This window comes from Notolabrus celidotus, chromosome 18 (assembly GCF_009762535.1).
Source record: "Notolabrus celidotus isolate fNotCel1 chromosome 18, fNotCel1.pri, whole genome shotgun sequence".
Classification (NCBI taxonomy): domain Eukaryota; kingdom Metazoa; phylum Chordata; class Actinopteri; order Labriformes; family Labridae; genus Notolabrus; species Notolabrus celidotus.
Window position 1 is genome coordinate 24,319,489 of NC_048289.1, and position 18,888 is coordinate 24,338,376.

At 41.5% G+C, this 18,888-nt stretch overlaps 1 protein-coding gene across 4 annotated transcripts in view; it reads left to right on the forward strand.

The window, feature by feature from the left end:
- rnf157 (ring finger protein 157) overlaps nucleotides 1-18,888 on the forward strand; it is a 34,250-nt gene that overhangs the window by 11,648 nt on the left and 3,714 nt on the right. Inside the window, exons 4-18 of one of the 4 annotated variants that reach the window (XM_034707311.1) lie at nucleotides 143-292; nucleotides 1,520-1,637; nucleotides 1,763-1,829; nucleotides 1,922-1,965; nucleotides 3,019-3,066; nucleotides 3,236-3,307; nucleotides 3,468-3,627; nucleotides 5,635-5,747; nucleotides 5,851-6,083; nucleotides 7,474-7,576; nucleotides 7,727-7,835; nucleotides 11,389-11,504; nucleotides 11,591-11,653; nucleotides 11,759-11,807; nucleotides 16,892-17,002. In XM_034707311.1, the coding sequence (XP_034563202.1) occupies nucleotides 143-292; nucleotides 1,520-1,637; nucleotides 1,763-1,829; nucleotides 1,922-1,965; nucleotides 3,019-3,066; nucleotides 3,236-3,307; nucleotides 3,468-3,627; nucleotides 5,635-5,747; nucleotides 5,851-6,083; nucleotides 7,474-7,576; nucleotides 7,727-7,835; nucleotides 11,389-11,504; nucleotides 11,591-11,653; nucleotides 11,759-11,807; nucleotides 16,892-17,002 (1,556 nt within the window). Of the gene's footprint in view, nucleotides 1-142; nucleotides 293-1,519; nucleotides 1,638-1,762; nucleotides 1,830-1,921; nucleotides 1,966-3,018; nucleotides 3,067-3,235; nucleotides 3,308-3,467; nucleotides 3,628-5,634; nucleotides 5,748-5,850; nucleotides 6,084-7,473; nucleotides 7,577-7,726; nucleotides 7,836-11,289; nucleotides 11,505-11,590; nucleotides 11,654-11,758; nucleotides 11,808-16,891; nucleotides 17,003-18,888 lie in introns of all 4 variants that reach the window. The other 3 variants (XM_034707310.1, XM_034707313.1, XM_034707312.1) reach the window with 3 other exon arrangements.

The window sequence follows — 18,888 nt, forward strand, 5'->3', positions numbered from 1 at the left end:
TATTAAAGTATCACTTTACTTCCTGTTTTATCAGCTCAGACTCTCCATGACTCATGCAGTTGATTATGAAGCTTCTGCAACAGCTAAATCTTTACACCTCTCCATCTTCCTTGTGTGTCTTCTTCTTCTTCTTCACCTGCAGGTGCAGCGAAGACCTGAAGCTGCCGGGTGACGATGCGGCTGGCAAGAACAGAGCCTGTTATAACATAGAGTTCACCTTCGACGCTGACACGCAGGTGGCCATAACCATCTACTACCAGGCCATAGAAGAGTTCCACAACGGAGTGCCAGTGTAAGATGAATTAGCTGCTACAAAATTTACAACATTTCTAAATGGTCTGAAGTTACCCTTTGTAAGAAAAAACAAACAGTTGGGTTGAAGTATCTCAATCAGAAATGGTTGGGAATATGAAAAGACAGACTTCTGATATCTATAGTCATCTTTATTAGAAATAAAAGAACAGAAACAGACTTGTATAGAGGAAAAAAATCCATAAATAGTCACATAGATGCACTTGATTTACCTTTAATATGGTATTTTGAATTACATGTAGGTTTAGCCATGTTTGGTTTAACTGGCTGTCTGTGTTCTCTGTCAGGAGTGGATACAGGATGTAAGCATGTGTTGCCTAACCTCCACCTTATCTTTAAATAACCAGATAAAGTCTTAAGCGTCTTTCCAACCCTAACTCAGTTGAGGCAGATGGCTGTCTAACATGAGTCTGGTTCTGCTCAAGGTTTCTGCCTGTTAAAGGAAGTTTGTCCTTGCCGCTGTAACTTGCTAAATGCTGCAAAGTGCTCTGCTCATGGTGGATTAAGATGAGATCAGACTGAGTCCTGTCTGTAAGCTGGGACTGGATCTTATCAATCAATCTTTATTTGTATAGCGCCAAATCACAACAATCATTATCTCAAGACGCTTTTACAAACAAAGCAGGTCTAGACCGTAATGTTAAATTATTAACAGACACCCAACACCAAGACAGGGTAAGACTCAGACTTATCCCACCTTAATCCACCATGAGCGTTGTACCTCACATTATTTAGCTAGTTACAGCGGCGGGGTAAACTTCCTTTTAATAGGCAGAAACCTCGAGCAGAACCAGACTCATGTTAGACAGACATCTGCCTCAATGGAGTTGTGGTTGGAAAGAGGGATAGAAGAGAATAAGAGAGAGACAGCGATGACCTTCTCCTGTCTTGATGTTGGGTCTTTGATAATAATATAACATAGAGTACAGTCTGGACCTGTTTTTCTGATTTGATGCTGTATAAATACTGTTTTGATTGATTGATTGATAACCTGTTCTGGTGTAGCTAATGTTGAGTTCACACTCATGACGCTGTGTACAGTTTTTGAACTAACCACATGCCACTTAGCCTGACTGTTCCAGACCCATCAGCCAGCTCATATTAATTTCCGCTCTGGCGATGCTAGACTACGTGCCAGCTGCAGTTTCTTCTCGATGCTAATGAGTGTACAAACATGTCACTGACTATTTTTGTGTGTTTCCTGCAGTTACCTGCCTCAGGACAGCTCTCTGCAGTCTGAGACGGTGCACTTCAAGAGAGGAGTGTGCCAGCAGTTCTGTCTGCCCTCACACACCGTTAACCTCAGCGAGTGGGCTGATGAGGAGGTAGGCAGATTGTGTGTGTGTGTGTGTGTGTGTGTGTGTGTTAACTGAAAACTAAAGAAAAAAATGTATGAGCATGTTTAAATAATTACCCTGTTTCCTTCCTCACTTCCTTGTTTCCTCTACAGCTGCTGTTTGATATGGACAAAGAGATTTTCCCCATGGTGGTGCAGGCGGTTGTAGATGAAGGGGATGGTGAGTTAGTGTGTATTGAACAAACTGTGAGTCTGAAAGAAGAGCTGCAGAATTTTAACCAAGGACACGTCCACTTTGTTTATTTCTTGCAGAACATTTGGGTCACTCTCACATCCTGCTGGCAACATTTGAAAAGGTAAGAACGGCATGTCAGAGTCAGAGGAGGTCATGCTGGATTAGTCCCATTTTTCAGATTATCATGTTTGAAAATACAGAGATAAAACTCCCATAATGCTTTGGGTAATGTAGATGAGTTGCACTGTAGGCTACAACTTCAGTCATTTTTAAAAAACGTATACTTGTTTACATTTTGGCATATCACCACCATTGCTAGGACGCAGAATTAGCTGTGAGCAGATCCTGATTGTATTGAACCCACTGATATAAAGAAATCTGTAACAGGATTACTTTGATACGAAGGAAAACTTGGACAGATCAGTTATCAAGCAAGTTCTGCAGCTAAATGCATGCTAAAGCATTTGCCAGCTCTGAACTTAAGGCAGTTATTTACATGTTCAGTGACGATTGAAATCAGGTATCAAGCTTTCCTTTGGAAGTGTAAGTCATCTCAAACTTATAATACTTAAATCACAGGTGCAGATTTAGCCTAATAGTTAAATTGAGCACTCATAAAATAAACGGCCTGGGCACCATTCAAGCCTGCCGCCCCTTTCCTGCATGTCATTTCCCCACTGTCTCCCAGTTTCCTGCTCTAGCCACTGTCCTCTACTCTCTGAATAAAGGTGTAAAAGCCCACTCCCCGCCCCCCCTAAATATTGATATCACTTCGGGTCTATGAGTTATTTGGCCAAAGCAAACTGCTCATAGATAAAACTTAGCAGCCACTTCACTGTAACAGCTGACCTTGTTGACAGGCAGCCAAATCATCATCTCATATACTGTCGATCTGCGATGGCTCTCCGTTGGCCCTCACTCAGTAACATCGCCTCACGTCTCACCTCCAACTCCTCCTTGTTCGAGCCTCTGCTGTCTTCTTACCTGCTCTAAAAAAAACCTGCCCTCTCTCTTAAAAGTGAATAGTTAGAAACATCTCAACTGTCAGTCTAGAGAAGAAGATTCAAAAGAATAAAGATATGTATCGGTCTGTGTGTATTAATGAATGATATGCACAAGAAGAACTGCCGTTCATGCAGGATAAATTAATGCTAACTGTTGCTTTCTCTGTCAGCACATGGATGGGAGCTACTGCGTGAAGCCTCTGAAGCAGAAACAAGTGGTGACTACTGCTTTTTTTTTTCCTCTCTCTCTCCTTCCCCTCTTTTGTGTGACTTTGTTTCTCGCTTTTGAAAGACATAGATAAACCAAAGCTGTATTTCCCTGTCGCACATCACACCTGGCTCATGAGACCTGCTGCCTTTTAATCTTCACTCTGTTCCTATTCCCAGGTGGATGGAGTGAGTTATCTCCTGCAAGAGATCTATGGGATAGAGAACAAATACAACAGCCAAGAATCAAAGGTAAACATCAGAGAACATGAGGGGATTTTTCTGTCTGAATGCATCAGAAGTGATGCGGCAGTGCGCTAAAATAAATGAGTGTATCTGTCAGTCTGTCGCGCCCTGTGGAGGACTTCTCTCTTTTCTTCATAACGTTCAGATGTTTTTTTTTAATCTCCAGGTTGCCGACGATGAGATCAGTGACAACAGTGCCGAGTGTGTGGTGTGTTTATCAGATGTACGAGACACGCTCATCCTGCCGTGCAGACACCTGTGTCTCTGCAACGCCTGCGCAGACACGCTGCGTTACCAGGCGAACTGCTGCCCTATCTGCAGACTGCGTGAGTGTCTTCACAAAATGAGACTGTTAACAAAGTGTTTCCAAATCTAAAAAAAGATCCCTAAGAGGACTTTTGGATGTATCATTTCCTATACAATTAAAATTGTATTACATCAGAGAAAGAAGTAGATTTTGATCATCAGTTTTCTTTACCAGGTTTAAAGAGGATTATACTCCTTCTGTATATAGAAATGTAGCATTTTTCATTCTTTAAAATTGCTTCATATGGTTGCCAGATAGGAATGACATTTTCTGGGAGTGAATCCTCATGACCTGTCTTTAGACTTGTGGACTTTTCAGGTGTCTTTTGTGGTGTTCTGTGAGTATTGGAGGCTGATCAAACCCACAGCATGACTAGATCATAAACAGCCTCAGGTGGACTGCATGCAGATTTTGAGATGGTCCGCTTAGGCTGAAGATAAAACACCCTGCAGGATGTAAACCTGAGTGCAGACTAAAAGATACATTTTTTGCCTTGTGGTCATAAGCACTTCATTCTGTTATCATAGAAATATTGCGTAAGTCCAACCAGTTTTATCCCGGGAGGACGCTGACGTTTTAATACATGCTTTTATCACCAGCCGCATGGACGACTGTAACTCTTCATTGGATGAACAAAGAAGTCTAAAAAAAATGACTGCTTGAGTTTTAACACAAAAAAAGAAAACAGATCATTCCACTTCTTAAAGCTCTATATTTTAAAGCTCTACACGGCCTTGCTCCTCCTTACACTGCAGATCCTCTTTCATGTTATGTTGTGTTCCAGGTCTCAGAGGTCCTCTGATTCCTTTTAAGTGTTCCTCATGTGTCCCAAACAAGCACTAGAGAGAGAGAGCTATCTGCTTGTATGCACAAGAACTCTGGAACTCTCTACCTTTGGATGTAAAAATGGGAAGCTCTTAAACTTATGACCTACCTTTGTAGTCTGGCTTTTAACTCAGAGGGATTTAAAAAAAAAAAAATTGTATTATAAAAAATGTATTGGTTTTAATTAATTTTTCTGACTTCAAATTTAAAAATTTAATCCATTGATTTTTATTATTTATTAAAAAATATATTTTTTTGATTATTTCTATTTTTGATTATTTTAACTGTTGCTATCCTATTATTTCCTCTCTTTTGTTGTGAAGCACTTTGGGCTGTATGCTTTTGTGTATGAAAAGTGCTATACAGATAAAGTTGAGTTGAGTTGTGCACTGGCAGACTTATCGTACTAACAATGAACGCATCATGACTAGAATCCTTCAAGTCCAGAGTAGTGCTTTGAATCAGCCCTCCGGAGCAGGCCTTGAACAGTCAAAGTGTGTCGCATTGTTTTCTTCTTTTACTAAATGACGCAGATGTCGATGCACTCTGTACTTTAAGCCTTCCTGTAAAAGGCGAAACATAATGGAGGTTTTGACAATAGCCACTGAAAGTGATTAATCACAGCTGATTCATGCAACATCTGGTAAAAGCATGAGTAGAATCTGCTGCATTGTTTTATTGTACTGACACAGGGAGACAAAAAAACAACACTGAGGAAGAGACAGACTACTCAGCGTATGCAAAATAAAGCAATGCAACATCCTGCTGTCTTTCACTTTCATGTTGCCTGCATTCAGCTACCTTCTGTTCCTGAAGCGCTGTTTTGAAGCCAATCATCCGCCATATTGGAAATGCTGAACTCAACCTAACTTAGTTTGAGGTAAAGAGGCGGGGTTTGAGCCTCCTCGCCAACAGTTACAGTGTTCCCACCTGTCAATCAAGTCAGTCATGTCCTTAAATGGGCAAAACTTGTAATCTTAACTACGTAGACTTAACCGGCTGTAAACATGTTTATTATTGCCGTAAAGATTGTCTTTTTTGAATGGGTGTGTATGTGGTTTCTGGTGTTTCTGCAGACAGCCTCAAGTGGATGCTCTGTGAACAGCAGTTTATAACACTTCTACATGTGCCTCATATTTTGAGACTGGAGGTTGCCGCTGTCTGTTCACAATAATAATCTCACAATCTGTTCTTCTTTTAGCGTTTCGAGCTCTGCTGCAGATCCGAGCCATGAGGAAGAAGCTCAGCCCTCTGACGCCAACCAGCTTTAACCCCGTCATCACGTCACAGACCTCTGACTCAGAGGAGCACTCAGTGAGTCACAAACGTCCCAACAAATATATTCAATAATGACCGTCACATTCCCAGTTTGCTCATGCCTCCCCCCGTGTCCTCTCCTCCTCCTCCTCGTTCACAGGCGTCAGAGCACATCCCTCCAGGCTACGAGGCCGTGTCTCTTCTGGAGGCGCTGAACGGACCCCTCAGCACCTCCTCCGTGGTTCCTCCTCCTCTCCACTCTGGCCCCAGCCACGTCACCGGAGCTCTGCCCCCGTACAGCAGTGAGCCTCACCCGGCACCCGCCAGATCCCTCTCTCCTCTCGACCACTCCAACTCCAGTCAGGGACTCAAACTCAAGAAGAGTGGTTCAAAGTGAGTCCGCCTCTCTTGTCTAACTTATGTTTATGCTTGAGGGTATTTTTGTCATTAAAAATAAAATGTTTGCATTGTAAATGCATGTATTCAATTTTTTTTTTTTTTCAATATTAGGGATTTTTGTTTCCATTTCCAGCATCGAATATGTAATTACAAATGCGTTTTTGCAGCTCAGCAAAGATTTCTGTGGATAACAGTGTGAAGAGTTTCAGGAAAAGGTCTCTAGAGGCTGTCAGTTTTTTAAGAGACAATTCAGAACCAGCGTTTAACCCATAGACTGTATAAATAAGGGATGTAGTATCCGTGACGTCACACATCTGTTTCTGAAGCGCTGTTTTGAATCCAATCGTCAGAGGGAGCCATATTGGAAATGTTGAACTCAACCTAACTTCTGTCGAGTTACTGTGAAGAGGCGGGCTTTGAGCCTCCTGTCAATCAAGTCAGCTGTGTCCCTCAGCCTGGAAAACTTGTAATCTTAATATCTTCAGAATTGTTGCGTTATGAAAAAATTCACCCCCTGTACAGTGTGTGCCAATCAAGAAATGAGCAATTCAAACTATACACGTTTTTTTGTACCAGTCTGTAAACATGTTTATTTCAGCTGTCTTTTTTGAATTGGTGTGTATATGGTGTCTGCCTGGTAGTTCCAGCCTCAAGTGGACACTGAAGGAACTGCAGTTTTTAGTTTTTTTTCAGTTTTTGAATGATTTATATGTCAGTGTTGTTCTGAACACTGAAGCAAAATGTAATTTCAAGATTACTTTGGAACGAAAAGGTATCTATACTGCTTATCCCTTTTGGGGTTGCTGTAGCCCAGCCCTATTCAATTAGCGGCCCGTGAGCCACATGCGACCCAAAAGCAACTGCAGAGTGATTGTGACTTAAATTGTTAACTTTGCTCACTGTCTGCTAAAAATGTCCGGCCCCGCTCATGTCCTTAGTCTGAAAATCCGGCCCGACCAAATATTCAATTGAATAGCCCTGCTGTAGCCAATCCCTACTGTCGCTAGACGAGAGGGCGGGGCCTATCTGTGTAGTGTTTGCATGTTCTCCCTGAGCATGTATGAGTTCCCTTCAGCTCCTCGTCCTCTCACAGTCTAAAACATGCTTGTGAGGTTTAATTGGTCACTCTAAATTGTCTGAGTGTGTCTGGTTGTCTGTCTGTATGATAGCCCTGTGATGGTCTGACGTCCAGAGTGTTTCCTGCCTCTCCTCCGATGACAGCTGATACCTGGAATTGGAAATTATGAAACCTACTTACAACATACTTGAATACACTTTTATGATGATGTATCGTTTGCATTTTTTCATCACGCCTGCCTAGAAGAGATGCATCACACACACTCATCCTAATTATGTTTTTTTAAAATTGTTTTGTTCATGACAGGTCGCTTTCCCAGAATTCCTCTGTGCTTCCTGAGGAGGAGGATGAGAAGTCTTGCAGTGAATCAGAGGCCTGCCGACACAAACTGGCCGTGGACCAGCAGGAGGTGCGTCTGAAAATAAATTCTAGCTCATCTTGATGTCATGCATGAGTGCACATTTGTTTGTCTGTGTGTGTGTGTGTCTGTCTGTGTGTGTTCGGAGGATCATGTGGTGTTGCAAGCTCCTCTCTTAACTCTCTTCTTGTTGTTTAACAGAACGGAGTGACTCCAGACAGCGAGAACCTGACTCTCTCCTCGTCCGGAGCCATCGACCATTCCTCCTGCACTGGGACCCCGCTCTCTTCCACCATCACCTCCCCTGAAGGTACACACACAAACACACACAAAATACAACCTTATTTCTCTCCATAATCCCAACCACAAACACATTTTTTCCCTCAGGAATATTTTCACCAAGACATTTTAGGAAACAAACAATTAAAATGTGCATTGTGTAAAAAAAAAAAAAAGCACATCCATGTCCCAATCTCTTTTCTTCCATCTCTACCTGTCTAACATACTTCATTCTTCATCTATGGAGTAACACAAGAAGGAGCCAGAAGTGTGGTGTTACATGAGGTCAGGAAACAGCACGGCTGGGTAAAAGAACGTCTTGATATTTAAGGAATAAAACGGAGAAGTTGTTCAGATAATTGAAGAAAAAGAAAAACGAGTGCACACTCAGCTATAAAACCAAGACTTCACCTCTGAAGGAGACATTATAAACTGTGACAAACTCACTTCTGAGGTTTGAAATTAAAATTGATCCTCAGAAAGATGGCAAGCCTTCATAAATTAGTCATAAATCTAATCAAACTTTATTGTGGATTGGGCGCAGGCTGGGTTTCAAAGGTTGCATGCCCACATAACAGACAGCCAGGGTTTGATTCCAGCCTGCTGCCCCTTTCCCTGCATGTCATTCCTCCTCTCTCTCCCAGTTTCCTTATCTATCCATTATCCTGTCCTCTACAAAGGAATGGGTAAAAGCTCCAAAAATATAATGTTATCGTCTGTTTGTAATGCAGGATTGCAAACAGAAGAATAAGTAAGCGTTATCCAGAATCTCTAATCACTAATAATGATGTCCAACAAATACATCATCAATGAAAACATAAATAAAAACAATATAAAACACTTTGACATTTTGTAGAGCAGTGAGCACTTCTTAATAATTTCTTACTATTTCTTGTCCTGTCAAGAAGAAGTGGTTCAGGTGAGCGTCTCATTTCTAAAAGACAGAATATGTTTGATTTTGTGTTTCCAGGCTTCATGTTGTACAAAGAAGATGCTCTTTCTGTATTAAAGACATGCTTCTTGTTACATTCATTTGATGGCAGTGTGACTTGTTGGTGTCAAAGACCCGAGCAGTTGTTACATGAAAGGAAAACACCACAGGAATCTCACCATGATAACATATCCGTATCTAACATGACAGAAAGAGTTTAATGCTCTGAGGTAGATAAAAAAAGCTGCAGCAGCACAAAGTCAAGATGGAACACAGAAAAAAGAAGACATTGAGCTTACAACAGAACCACCAACCATGCAAAGTCCAAACAGTGCTGCCACGTCTCACATCTTCAGGACACCGAGCAGATTTCTGTCTGTTGCTGTGTTCATATCTGTGTTTTTCTTTGTTGTTCTGGCTGTGAAAACATGTCTTCCCCCTGTGATGGTGAAATCTAAATCTTATCTAAAAATCACACCAGAACTCGGCTTGTAGTTTGAAATGATTAAACGAACATCCACTGAAGTATTAATGTAAGTAATACAAGGATTCTAAGTCTGTCTTTTTATTTAATTCAAATAACGGTGAAAAAGAAAATCCTCAAAGTGGTGTTCACTTTCTCTAAAATTGAGCACAGAGCTAAAAGGCGCCACGCGGAGTCTTTTAACATGAATAAATAAGAAGCTGGAGCCACCACAGCGTTTAATGCTGCTGCCATTACATCAGGATTTATTGGAAATGTGTGCAATGGCTTCTTGGATGAGAGGACTGAGAGCTGAAATGAAAGGCTTAATGACTTAATAACTTCAAACCTGTTTATCCTCTACAAAGCTAATCCCTCTGCGTTGTGCTTCTGCCTTCTTTGTGCCATTTCTTGTTGGAACAAAGGAACTGGAATACATGTAGTAAAAAAGAAAGGTGGTAATAAAAACTTTAGAGAACATATGTTGTGACTTCCCCTTCTCTTAAGAAAATGGATTCTAGTTTTTGTTTGTGAAGTATAGAGCTGAAATCAGGATTAGATTACCTTAGTGTAACATCTGGAACAATGTCTAACATGTAGACTGTATAAATAATGGACGTAGTATCCGTGACTTCACCCATCTGTTCCTGAGTGCTGTTTTGAAGCCAATCGTCGGTGGCCATATTGGAAATGCTGAACTCAACCAAACTTAGTGTGAGGTAAAGAGGCAGGCTTTGAACTGCCTAGCCAACAGCTATATTTTGAGACTGGAGGTTGCCGCTTGGTCTAACAGCCAGCTCAACTCTGTTTATAATGACTACTTAAAATAACTTTTTTACACAATCCCTCCTTTTCTCTTTTTTTTGTTCTAATGCAACAAACCCAGAAGTGTCAATAAGACATCTATTTTCTCTGAGGAAGCTACATGCTAACTGTTTCTCGACTATACAAGAGTTCATCTTTTCTGCTGTTAAATACAACGCAGCATCTTCAGCTGAAGAATGAAATAATCATATATCTGGTCAGCACAGGTTTCTGTTCAGGCACAGTGTCAGGCAACCTGGGAGCCTCGATGTGATGACAAGTCTCTGAGCTGCTGGTGTCCGAGAAACCGTTTCAGCATTTTACCCTCCAGAAAAACACGATTTAACCCATAGCTTTCTTATTTCTGCTTATTGGTATGTTAAACTAGCATGAGGCACCGGTTTAGCTCAGGCTACAGTCCTCAAAGTGGGTGGCCTGGTGTTGATTCCAACCTGTGGGCTTTTAACGCTTATTTTTCCCTACTCTCCTTTACTCTGTTATTCTCCTGAAATTAAGTAAACCCGTTTCATCTAATTCTCTTAAAGAAAGTGAAACATCAAAATATTCATCTTAATTTTTTATTTATGTTTTTTCAGGGGGGCATTTTTACCTTTACAATAGGACAGCTGCAGAGAGACAGGAAATGCAGGGAGTAGAGAGTGAGGGGAGACATGCAGCAAATGGTCAACGCCGGGAATCAAACCGGCGACCTCTGCGACGAGGACTACAGTCTCTGTATGTTGGGCACTTAGACCGCTAGGCCACCAGCGCCCCATGTTCAACTATTTTTTGCACCCCCTGTGGACTGAATCTGAATCTGAATCTTGAAGTAGCTTTTCCTGACAAGAAATCTCATCTGTCTTAATTTGAGGTGTCTGATGTGTAACTCGTGATGACTCTTTAGCAGTGATAGGTTTGAAAAATAGGCCAGCGTGCTGTTAATCACCTCGTGTGACACGTACCTCATGGCAGGGATGAAAAAACCTGTATAAATATTGTAGTTCTTCGAGCTGATAGTCGTGTTTGCTTTAAAAAGGCAGCCTTGTGAATTTCAGACTGATTCATTACCGGCTAAACTCCTCACTGAAGCTTTTGGATTTTTTTCATATAGTATGAGAACAGAGGATCAAATTTAACATTTTCAGAAAGAATCATCTACCGCTGTTAGCAGTTCTGTGAAAGAAGGGTTCCCTTCTCTTAAACCAGAGGTGAAAATCTCACCTGGCAAAAAACAAAAAATCCAGACCCCAACCCCAACCGTGATGTGTGTCTCCGTCTGTGTGCCAGACCCCGTGAGCAGCAGCCTGGTCCAGTCAGTGATGTCGATGGCCTCGTCCCACTCGCAGCACTCCCACATCAGCATTGACACCATGTCCTCCATGTCAGGGTCCTACCTGGCCGGGGCGGAGGGCGAACCCGGGGTGGACGATGGGGGAGACGTGGAAGCCGAGGAGAACCAGGACGCCCCCATGGAGAGCCGAGGACCGTCGCAGCAGGACGGGGTGAGGGGTCACAGGATGGAAAGAAGAGACTTGCTTGTGTCATCTCTTCATTAAACTATCTCCTCTGTATAATTTCTCTCTTGTAGGAGTTTTCCCGGGAGCCGAAGGAACAAAACTACTCCCTAGCCGTAGAGGAGCAGGACTCAGAGGTGACTCTTACACACGTTTCCTAAACAGGGTGTGGTTCTAAAGTTACGTGCCTTCGTCAAACTCTTTCTAAATCTTGCAACGGCTGTTTGTTTTGTTTCCTTCAGGGAAATGATGTCACCGAGGAGGACTGCTCCTCTCCATCAAATGGGAAAGGTAACTATAGTGACCATTCTTCACATTTAACCCCTGACCCCTCACCTCCCTTTGCATTTGTTGCTCTCATGTGGAAATACACCTTTCATACAAACTAAATGATGGACTCAGCAGTCAATCTAGTATATTGTTGCTGCCAGTAAATCCTTTCAAACCATGGCTGAGCAGGACAACCCTTTCAACATAAAGGGGATAAATGTCAGACATTGTCCTCTAGATGGGGCAGTCCCTTTCCAAATGCATGTGATGCTGGCTGGAAATACCACAACCTTCAATGAATGGCTTCTCATACGATGTGTGTGCACTAGAACCTTCATCTACTTCACAGTGTAGACTGAGATCTTTTTAAAATGCAAAACTCAAAGCAAACCATATTTATTGCTGGTCCAAAACTGCACTGGATTTAGCAGGAAGTCACACCAAATATCTAAGTCTGACACCGCAGCAAGAAAACATCCTTTTTGATTTTACTAAAGGATGCAGACATTCTTCACTGCCTCTTTTATCTCTTAGAATGCAAACACAGACACAAGGTGCATGTAAAACTAATCGGCTGCCTCATGTGCCCCAAACACTGACAACAGTCCTTGTCCTGACCTTGTGAACAGACAGAGGGGGACATCCAGGCCGGTTGGTTCCAGTATTTTTACACGAAGTCTACAAAACATGTTGCATTTCAGACGTTCCTTTAACTCAAAAACACAAGCAAAGTTTTATCTTGTCAAAACTTTAGAAACAAAACTCTTAACATCCCACAGTTTTCCACAATCACATGATAAATTATGTGTTATAATGTGAGGTTGCAATGGGTCAGTTATTCATGGAAGAATAATCCAACAAAATCTTTTTTTAGGGTAGTCCAAAAAAAAAGAAAATATAGTCAGATAGTTTTTTTTTTATTCTGACTTGTTTTCACATAGTTCTGACTTTGAAGTCAAAATAAATTTAAAAATATTATCAGATATATATATATATATATATATATATATATGTATATTTTAAGTTATTCCATAGGACAGCTGAAGAGAGACAGGAAATGTGGGGAGTAGAGAGCGGGTGAAGACATGCAGGAAATGGTCGACCGGTCGAGAATCGAATCGGCGACCCCTGTGACCCCTGCGACGAGGACTGTGGCCTCTGTATGTGGGGCGCCTAGACCGCTAGGCCACCTGCGCCCCATATCAGATATTTTTTTACAGGTCTAACCTTTGAAAAAATAATTTCCGTGGCCCTTATCCTCTTCCGTAGTTATTAATATTGACATGTTTCAATGTTAAAAACTTTTATAACATAAATATATTTACCTATTACTAATTACTAATATATTTCAATAATGTATTAAATGATAAATTGGAAACATTGAGACGATATGAAAACAGTCAGTTGTAGGAATTAACCTACCGAGTTTTATGACCCAAGTTGTCATTTTTCTTAAATGTCCTTTTGTCTTGCTCTGCACCAAACAGCATAGACACAGTTTGCAACAAGGCAAGGAACAGGATGCAAAGTTTAGCAGATAAAGCAACAAGTATTAGTCTCAGAAGCTTGTGGAGACTAAAAACAGAGCTAAAATGCAGTTAAAATAGAGATCTGAAACATGACTCCAACTGGATAATAATGCTGCTCTGTGTAAATAAGCAGCTGTGGGTCAATAACTTCACCATATGGAGTTATAAGGAGGCGTGAAGTCTTGAGCTTTTAATAGATAGAGCAGCTTGAGAAAGAAAGACAGGCATTGTGGGTAGGGAGTGGTGTAAGACACGCACCAAAATCTATCAGGATCAGTGATCAATCCTACAAGGACTGTGACCTTTCTGCACGGTACGCCTGCTCTATCAACTGAGCCAAACCAGAGCAACAAAGATGGCGACCTTACACTTTGTTATTTTATTTACAGAGATCAACATAAACCATCATGAGCAAAACAATAACAAATACCAAGTATCAGGAAAGGACAAACTTCCTTTTAAGAGGTAGAACCCTTGAGCAGGACTGGACTCATGTTGAACAGCCGTCTGCTGAGACTGTGTTGGGCTGAGAAGCACTCCTGCTATTATATTTTACAAGCAGTGTTTCCTCATTAGGGAATTTAATCCCCGGTAATTGGTTATGAATATCGACTGATTCCAATCGATTGGAGCATCCTTTCATTCAGAACAGGAAATAGGCACGCACATGCGTCCTGTGCTGTTTAGATGAGGTTCTGCTGCACACCAGGCTACTGGCTTGCATTTGCATGAAGTGAACCTTTTATATCAATATCTGTGTGTATGTGTGTGTATGTGTGTGTACATGTGTGTGTATGCCTGTGTATTAAACATGCATGAGATGTGTCATTAAGTGTAATTGCTCCAAAAGCTCTGCACTGTGCTTTTGCTTTTTTTAGCTGCTGCGTCATGAAGTGAAAGCTTTTTCATGCTCCATTTGTGTGTGTCTGTGTGTGTGTGAGAGTGTGAGGTGAGTGTGTGCGTCTTTGTGTCTGTGTGTAGGAAAGGGAGGGTGGTTGTTGTGTGTGGGGAAAAAGTGTTGTGATGAGCCGAGAGTGTGAGTCAATGACCAGAAGGCTTGAAGCGAACACGAGGTCACCTTCATTAGAGAACAGTTTGAAACATGTTTATGTAAATGAGTCTCTCTGTGGATTGTTTGTGTGTGTGTCTGTGTGTGTGTTTGTGTGTGTGTGTGCGTGTTCGGACACCTCGGGCCAGACTGAAACGATCTCTGAGTACATTGTGAGTTACTGAATGACCTTTCAGTCCTTTAGGAGACAAGCGGACCTGTGCTGCCTTACAGACTGTGAATGTGCACACGCACGCTCTGCAGGATGTATGTTTGCACGCAACATGTGTGTGCATCTGCACCGGCGCTGCCAGACAGCTTCTGTATGTGCCCTGTCTGTGTCTCTGTGCTGAGCTGCCAATCATCCTGCCATCTCTGCCAGTTTCTCCTCATTATTACACACACACACACACACACACACACACACACACACACACACACACACACACACACTAACACACACACACACACACACACACACAATCACACACAGGCTTGCTGCGAGCATGAGGCACTTCCACATATTTAACATGTCAGTATCTGTTATCTGGCCATGCTGGAAAGGCAGAAAAATCTAATCAATAGAGACAAAGCGTCTCAATTTGAACCTAACCTAATAAATGAGAAATAGACACCAAGATCAAAAAAATACTTAGCTCCTCGGTTCCTCCTAGAGACTTCTCACCATGAACTCTGCAAATACTGCTACCACACAAACTGAACCTATACTGTAATGTTTAGCAAAATAGAAAGCCACTTTGGACTATGAGAAACAAGCCTATGATGTATTTTCTCATGTTAAACTCTAAATTTAAAGACTTACCTTATGGCCCTAAGTAGCTTTCACTTCTTCAGCTGTTAATTCACATTGAAGAATGTTGGCTCACAGCTTATAGAGCCCAAGTTGATCTCCTGCTTCTTAATATTCAAAATAGAAAGAGATAAGATATACTTTATTGGTCCCCCATTGGGGGAAATTCTTTTGTTACAGCAGCTCACAACACGGGACAGGGGAAGACAACAATGTACTGGCATAGTTAAAAATATATATAATAAAAATAATAACAATAATAATACTAATGATAAAGGTAAAATAGAATAAAATGGAATGAAATAGAATAAAATAGAATAAAATAGAATAAAATAGAATAAAATAGAATATGGCAACTATTACAGATGTATAAACACTATGTAATCATCACTAACATTGAGCGTCCCTCTACTGGCAATATATATGTATGCATATGTATGTGCATACCATTAAAACGACCACTTTAAGAAATACGGTCATGAAATATGAATGAATATCTTCGTTAATATCCTGTGTAGTACAAGTAAACACCAAAGTAATTCATCTCAGTAAAGTTAGATATGAGCACAAAGCAGTTCTGCTCTTTAAATTGCTCTGTTACCCAATAATAAAGCCAGAACTAATAAAGAGACAGCTACCACAGTATTAACAGTACTGATAATCTGTTTTATTAATACACGTTAAAGCTCCTATGAAGAGTTTTTAGCTGGTTATGAAACTGACTGAAATGAATGCTGGTGCCTCTTTTTGAGCTACAAAAGCTTAAAGTTTAGTTGTTTGCATAAGGTCTTTTTTTATCCCTGAAGCTACTGCTACACGGTCGGTGTCAGATTAGGTAATCTAAAGTATGACACAGAAACTGGCTGTTCATATTTTGAGTGACAAGGATTCGCGATGAGCAATACATTTGTCTCGCTTTTTATATTTTTTTGTTAAAAAAAACACTAGCTTGTTATGTAAAGGACAAGATCTGCAAAGATAAAAAGAGGTCCTGCTCTGTCCACAGGGGGCACCAGAGTCAACACAAGCAAATAGTTCCTTAGGGGAGCTTTAATTTTGTAAAGGACTTTACCTTAACATAGTTTTTAAAAAAGGCCCACAATGGTGCCAGCCTTTCAAAGCGTAATATCAATGGTTTTGGTCTTAAAATATAAAAAACAACTTTCTTGTGTGCATTAAAAGTGAAAGAACAAGCAGCATCGGCTGCTATTTTTGGTCCAAGAGCGACCTTTTCTTCCCGGTAAAAATATCCATCAGGTACATGTTGTTCCATTTGTGTGCCAAGTGAGCTTGGCAAGCATTAGAGCACATTTAATTATTTCATTATTGTCCCTTTATGAGTCAGACTCTTTAATTTTCACATCCTTATCCTGGTCATGTGCGCCCAAGGAGTTAAGGAACCATATTTTTAGATTTCTCTGAATGCATGCTAATATGAGCTCTTTTTATCTTTGGAAATCAGTTGCCACATGCTGGTCGTCAGATTTGCAAACACACAGTTTTCAGTGTTTGTGACACCAAAACTAACTTTTTTAAATCTCACGTTAGAGTCAGATAAAGAAATATTAATTCATTAATTAAATAAAGGCTGTTCCAGCATGGCCGACCTCACCCCTCCGCCTCTGACACCCTCCCTCCCTCCCTTACCCCGCCTGCCCCACTCTCTCCCCCCTGCTGTGCCTGGCTGCTCTTGTTTGACCTTTGCCCTCGCTTGCAGGTGGGCGGAGCAGGTGTCCAGAGTTGGCCAATAACAATCAGGGCGTCGCCCTCTGTGACACGCCCTCTTTGGGGTTGGATAATGAGCAGGCTTCCGACAGCCGATTCGCCGGTGAGTGGCAACCTCTCGAACATGGACCAATGAGAGCTGAGGACTGGGCCTGAGAGTGAGGAAGGGGAGGTGGGGGATGCAGGAGGAGAGGAAGATTGAGGGAGTTTAAGGGGCGAAAGAGTGCATGACTTATCTCTCAGAAGAGATTTCAGCATATTACCTTGATATGCTCACATGCTAAAATACTTTAAGATATCACTTTTTTTGTTCTAGCTTTAAAGAAACAAAAAAGAGGAGGATATTTTTATTTGGGGAGATTTAGCAAAAAAACAAGGATTTTTTTAGTATCTTTACCCAGCATGAAGATCTGGAGCCTCCCTTCTTCTCTTCATCCCTCCACTTTGGTGTTGTGGTGCTTCATTGCTTTTTCTGTACTGATTAGCTATGCACTCTCTCCCTCCTCCCCCCTTTAGCTAAAGCCCCTGGTGTGTGAGTTTAAGTGGGCTTTGAGTGTGTGCGCGTCTTACTCTATGTCTGATGTCTGCATGCTCTATATCTCCTGTTTGTGTTGAGTGTGAGAGAAAGAGGGAGAGAGACAGAGAGAGTTGGGTCCATCCCGGAGATGAAGTTCATGTTCAGCGTCTGCCAGCTCCGAGCCGCTTCGCCAAACATCTGCAACTCATTCTCGCGCCCGTCCATCTCCCCCCTAGCCCTCCCCTCATACCCCTCCTTGCTTTTAACACTTGGAGGGTTGCTGTGATGAGAGCTAAAGGTGTCAGTTTTGTTCCTGATTGACTATTTTTTCCTGTTTTTCTCAATTTGTCTCACAAGTGTCTCAAATAGCTGAGTCATGTTTAGCCTTTAGCTCTGCATCTTTCTGGTAGCTCTCAGCTTCCTCTCCCTGATTTCATTTCCTCAAACCTTCATCCCCACATTTGCTCTTCTATGGTGAATGGTGTGACATGTTTTCTCTTTCTGTGTCGTAAAAGTGTTCTGTTATCTCTCTGTTTCTCTCCTTTTTTCTCCCCCCCGGTCATTCTTTACATCTTCTCCTGTCTTTTCCCGGACATATTTCCCTCCTTTCTTCCTCTCTTTCTTCTTTCCTCCTCTCCTCTCTGTGTCTCTCGTCCTTCCTTTCGCCTTCTTTCGGATGGACAGATGAGGAGTCGTGCCCAGTGCACATTGAGGAATAGGTATGGAGTTATGGCTAGATGCTAGAACAGACACTGGGGTCATGTATTTTTATTTGTCTTGTTATTTCCGTTCTACAACTTACGCCAGTTTCCTCAGATTATACTTACCCCCCACCCAAAGAAACCCCCCATAGAATTAGACTTGAAATATCTTGAGATGTGTGCGTGTATCTACATATTTTCACCCACTGCTTCTAGATCTACCTCTCGTGATGTTTGTTGTAACCACAAGCAGCTGAAGTGAAGTAGTTTTCATTGGTGACATTTGCTGTCATCAGTGGTCTCCGTGGTCCAGGTCTAAATCCATCAATTATTAATATCATCATTAATATTTACTGTAATTCTTCTGAGTCAGGAACATGTTGGTCTTTACTGGTGTGACCTTTATAGCCTACGGGGACCTGCTCCAATTAAAGGTGTAGTTCAGTTTTTTGAAGTAAGGTTATATGAGGTGCTTATGAACAGCAAGTTTATAACCAAGCGGAAACCTCCAGTCTCAAAATATGAAAACCCATGCAGAAGTTTTTTAAACTGCAGTTCAATGAGCGTCCGCTTCAGGCTGGCTGCAGAAACACCAAAAACCACATACACACCCATTCAAAAAAGACGATCTTTACTGCAGAAATAAACATGTTTACAGCCTGGTTCAAAAGACGGCTTCAATCTGAATAGCTCATTTCTCTATCTGCACACACTGTACGGAGGTGAATTTTTTTATAACTTGACATTTCAGAAGATATTAAGATTACGAGT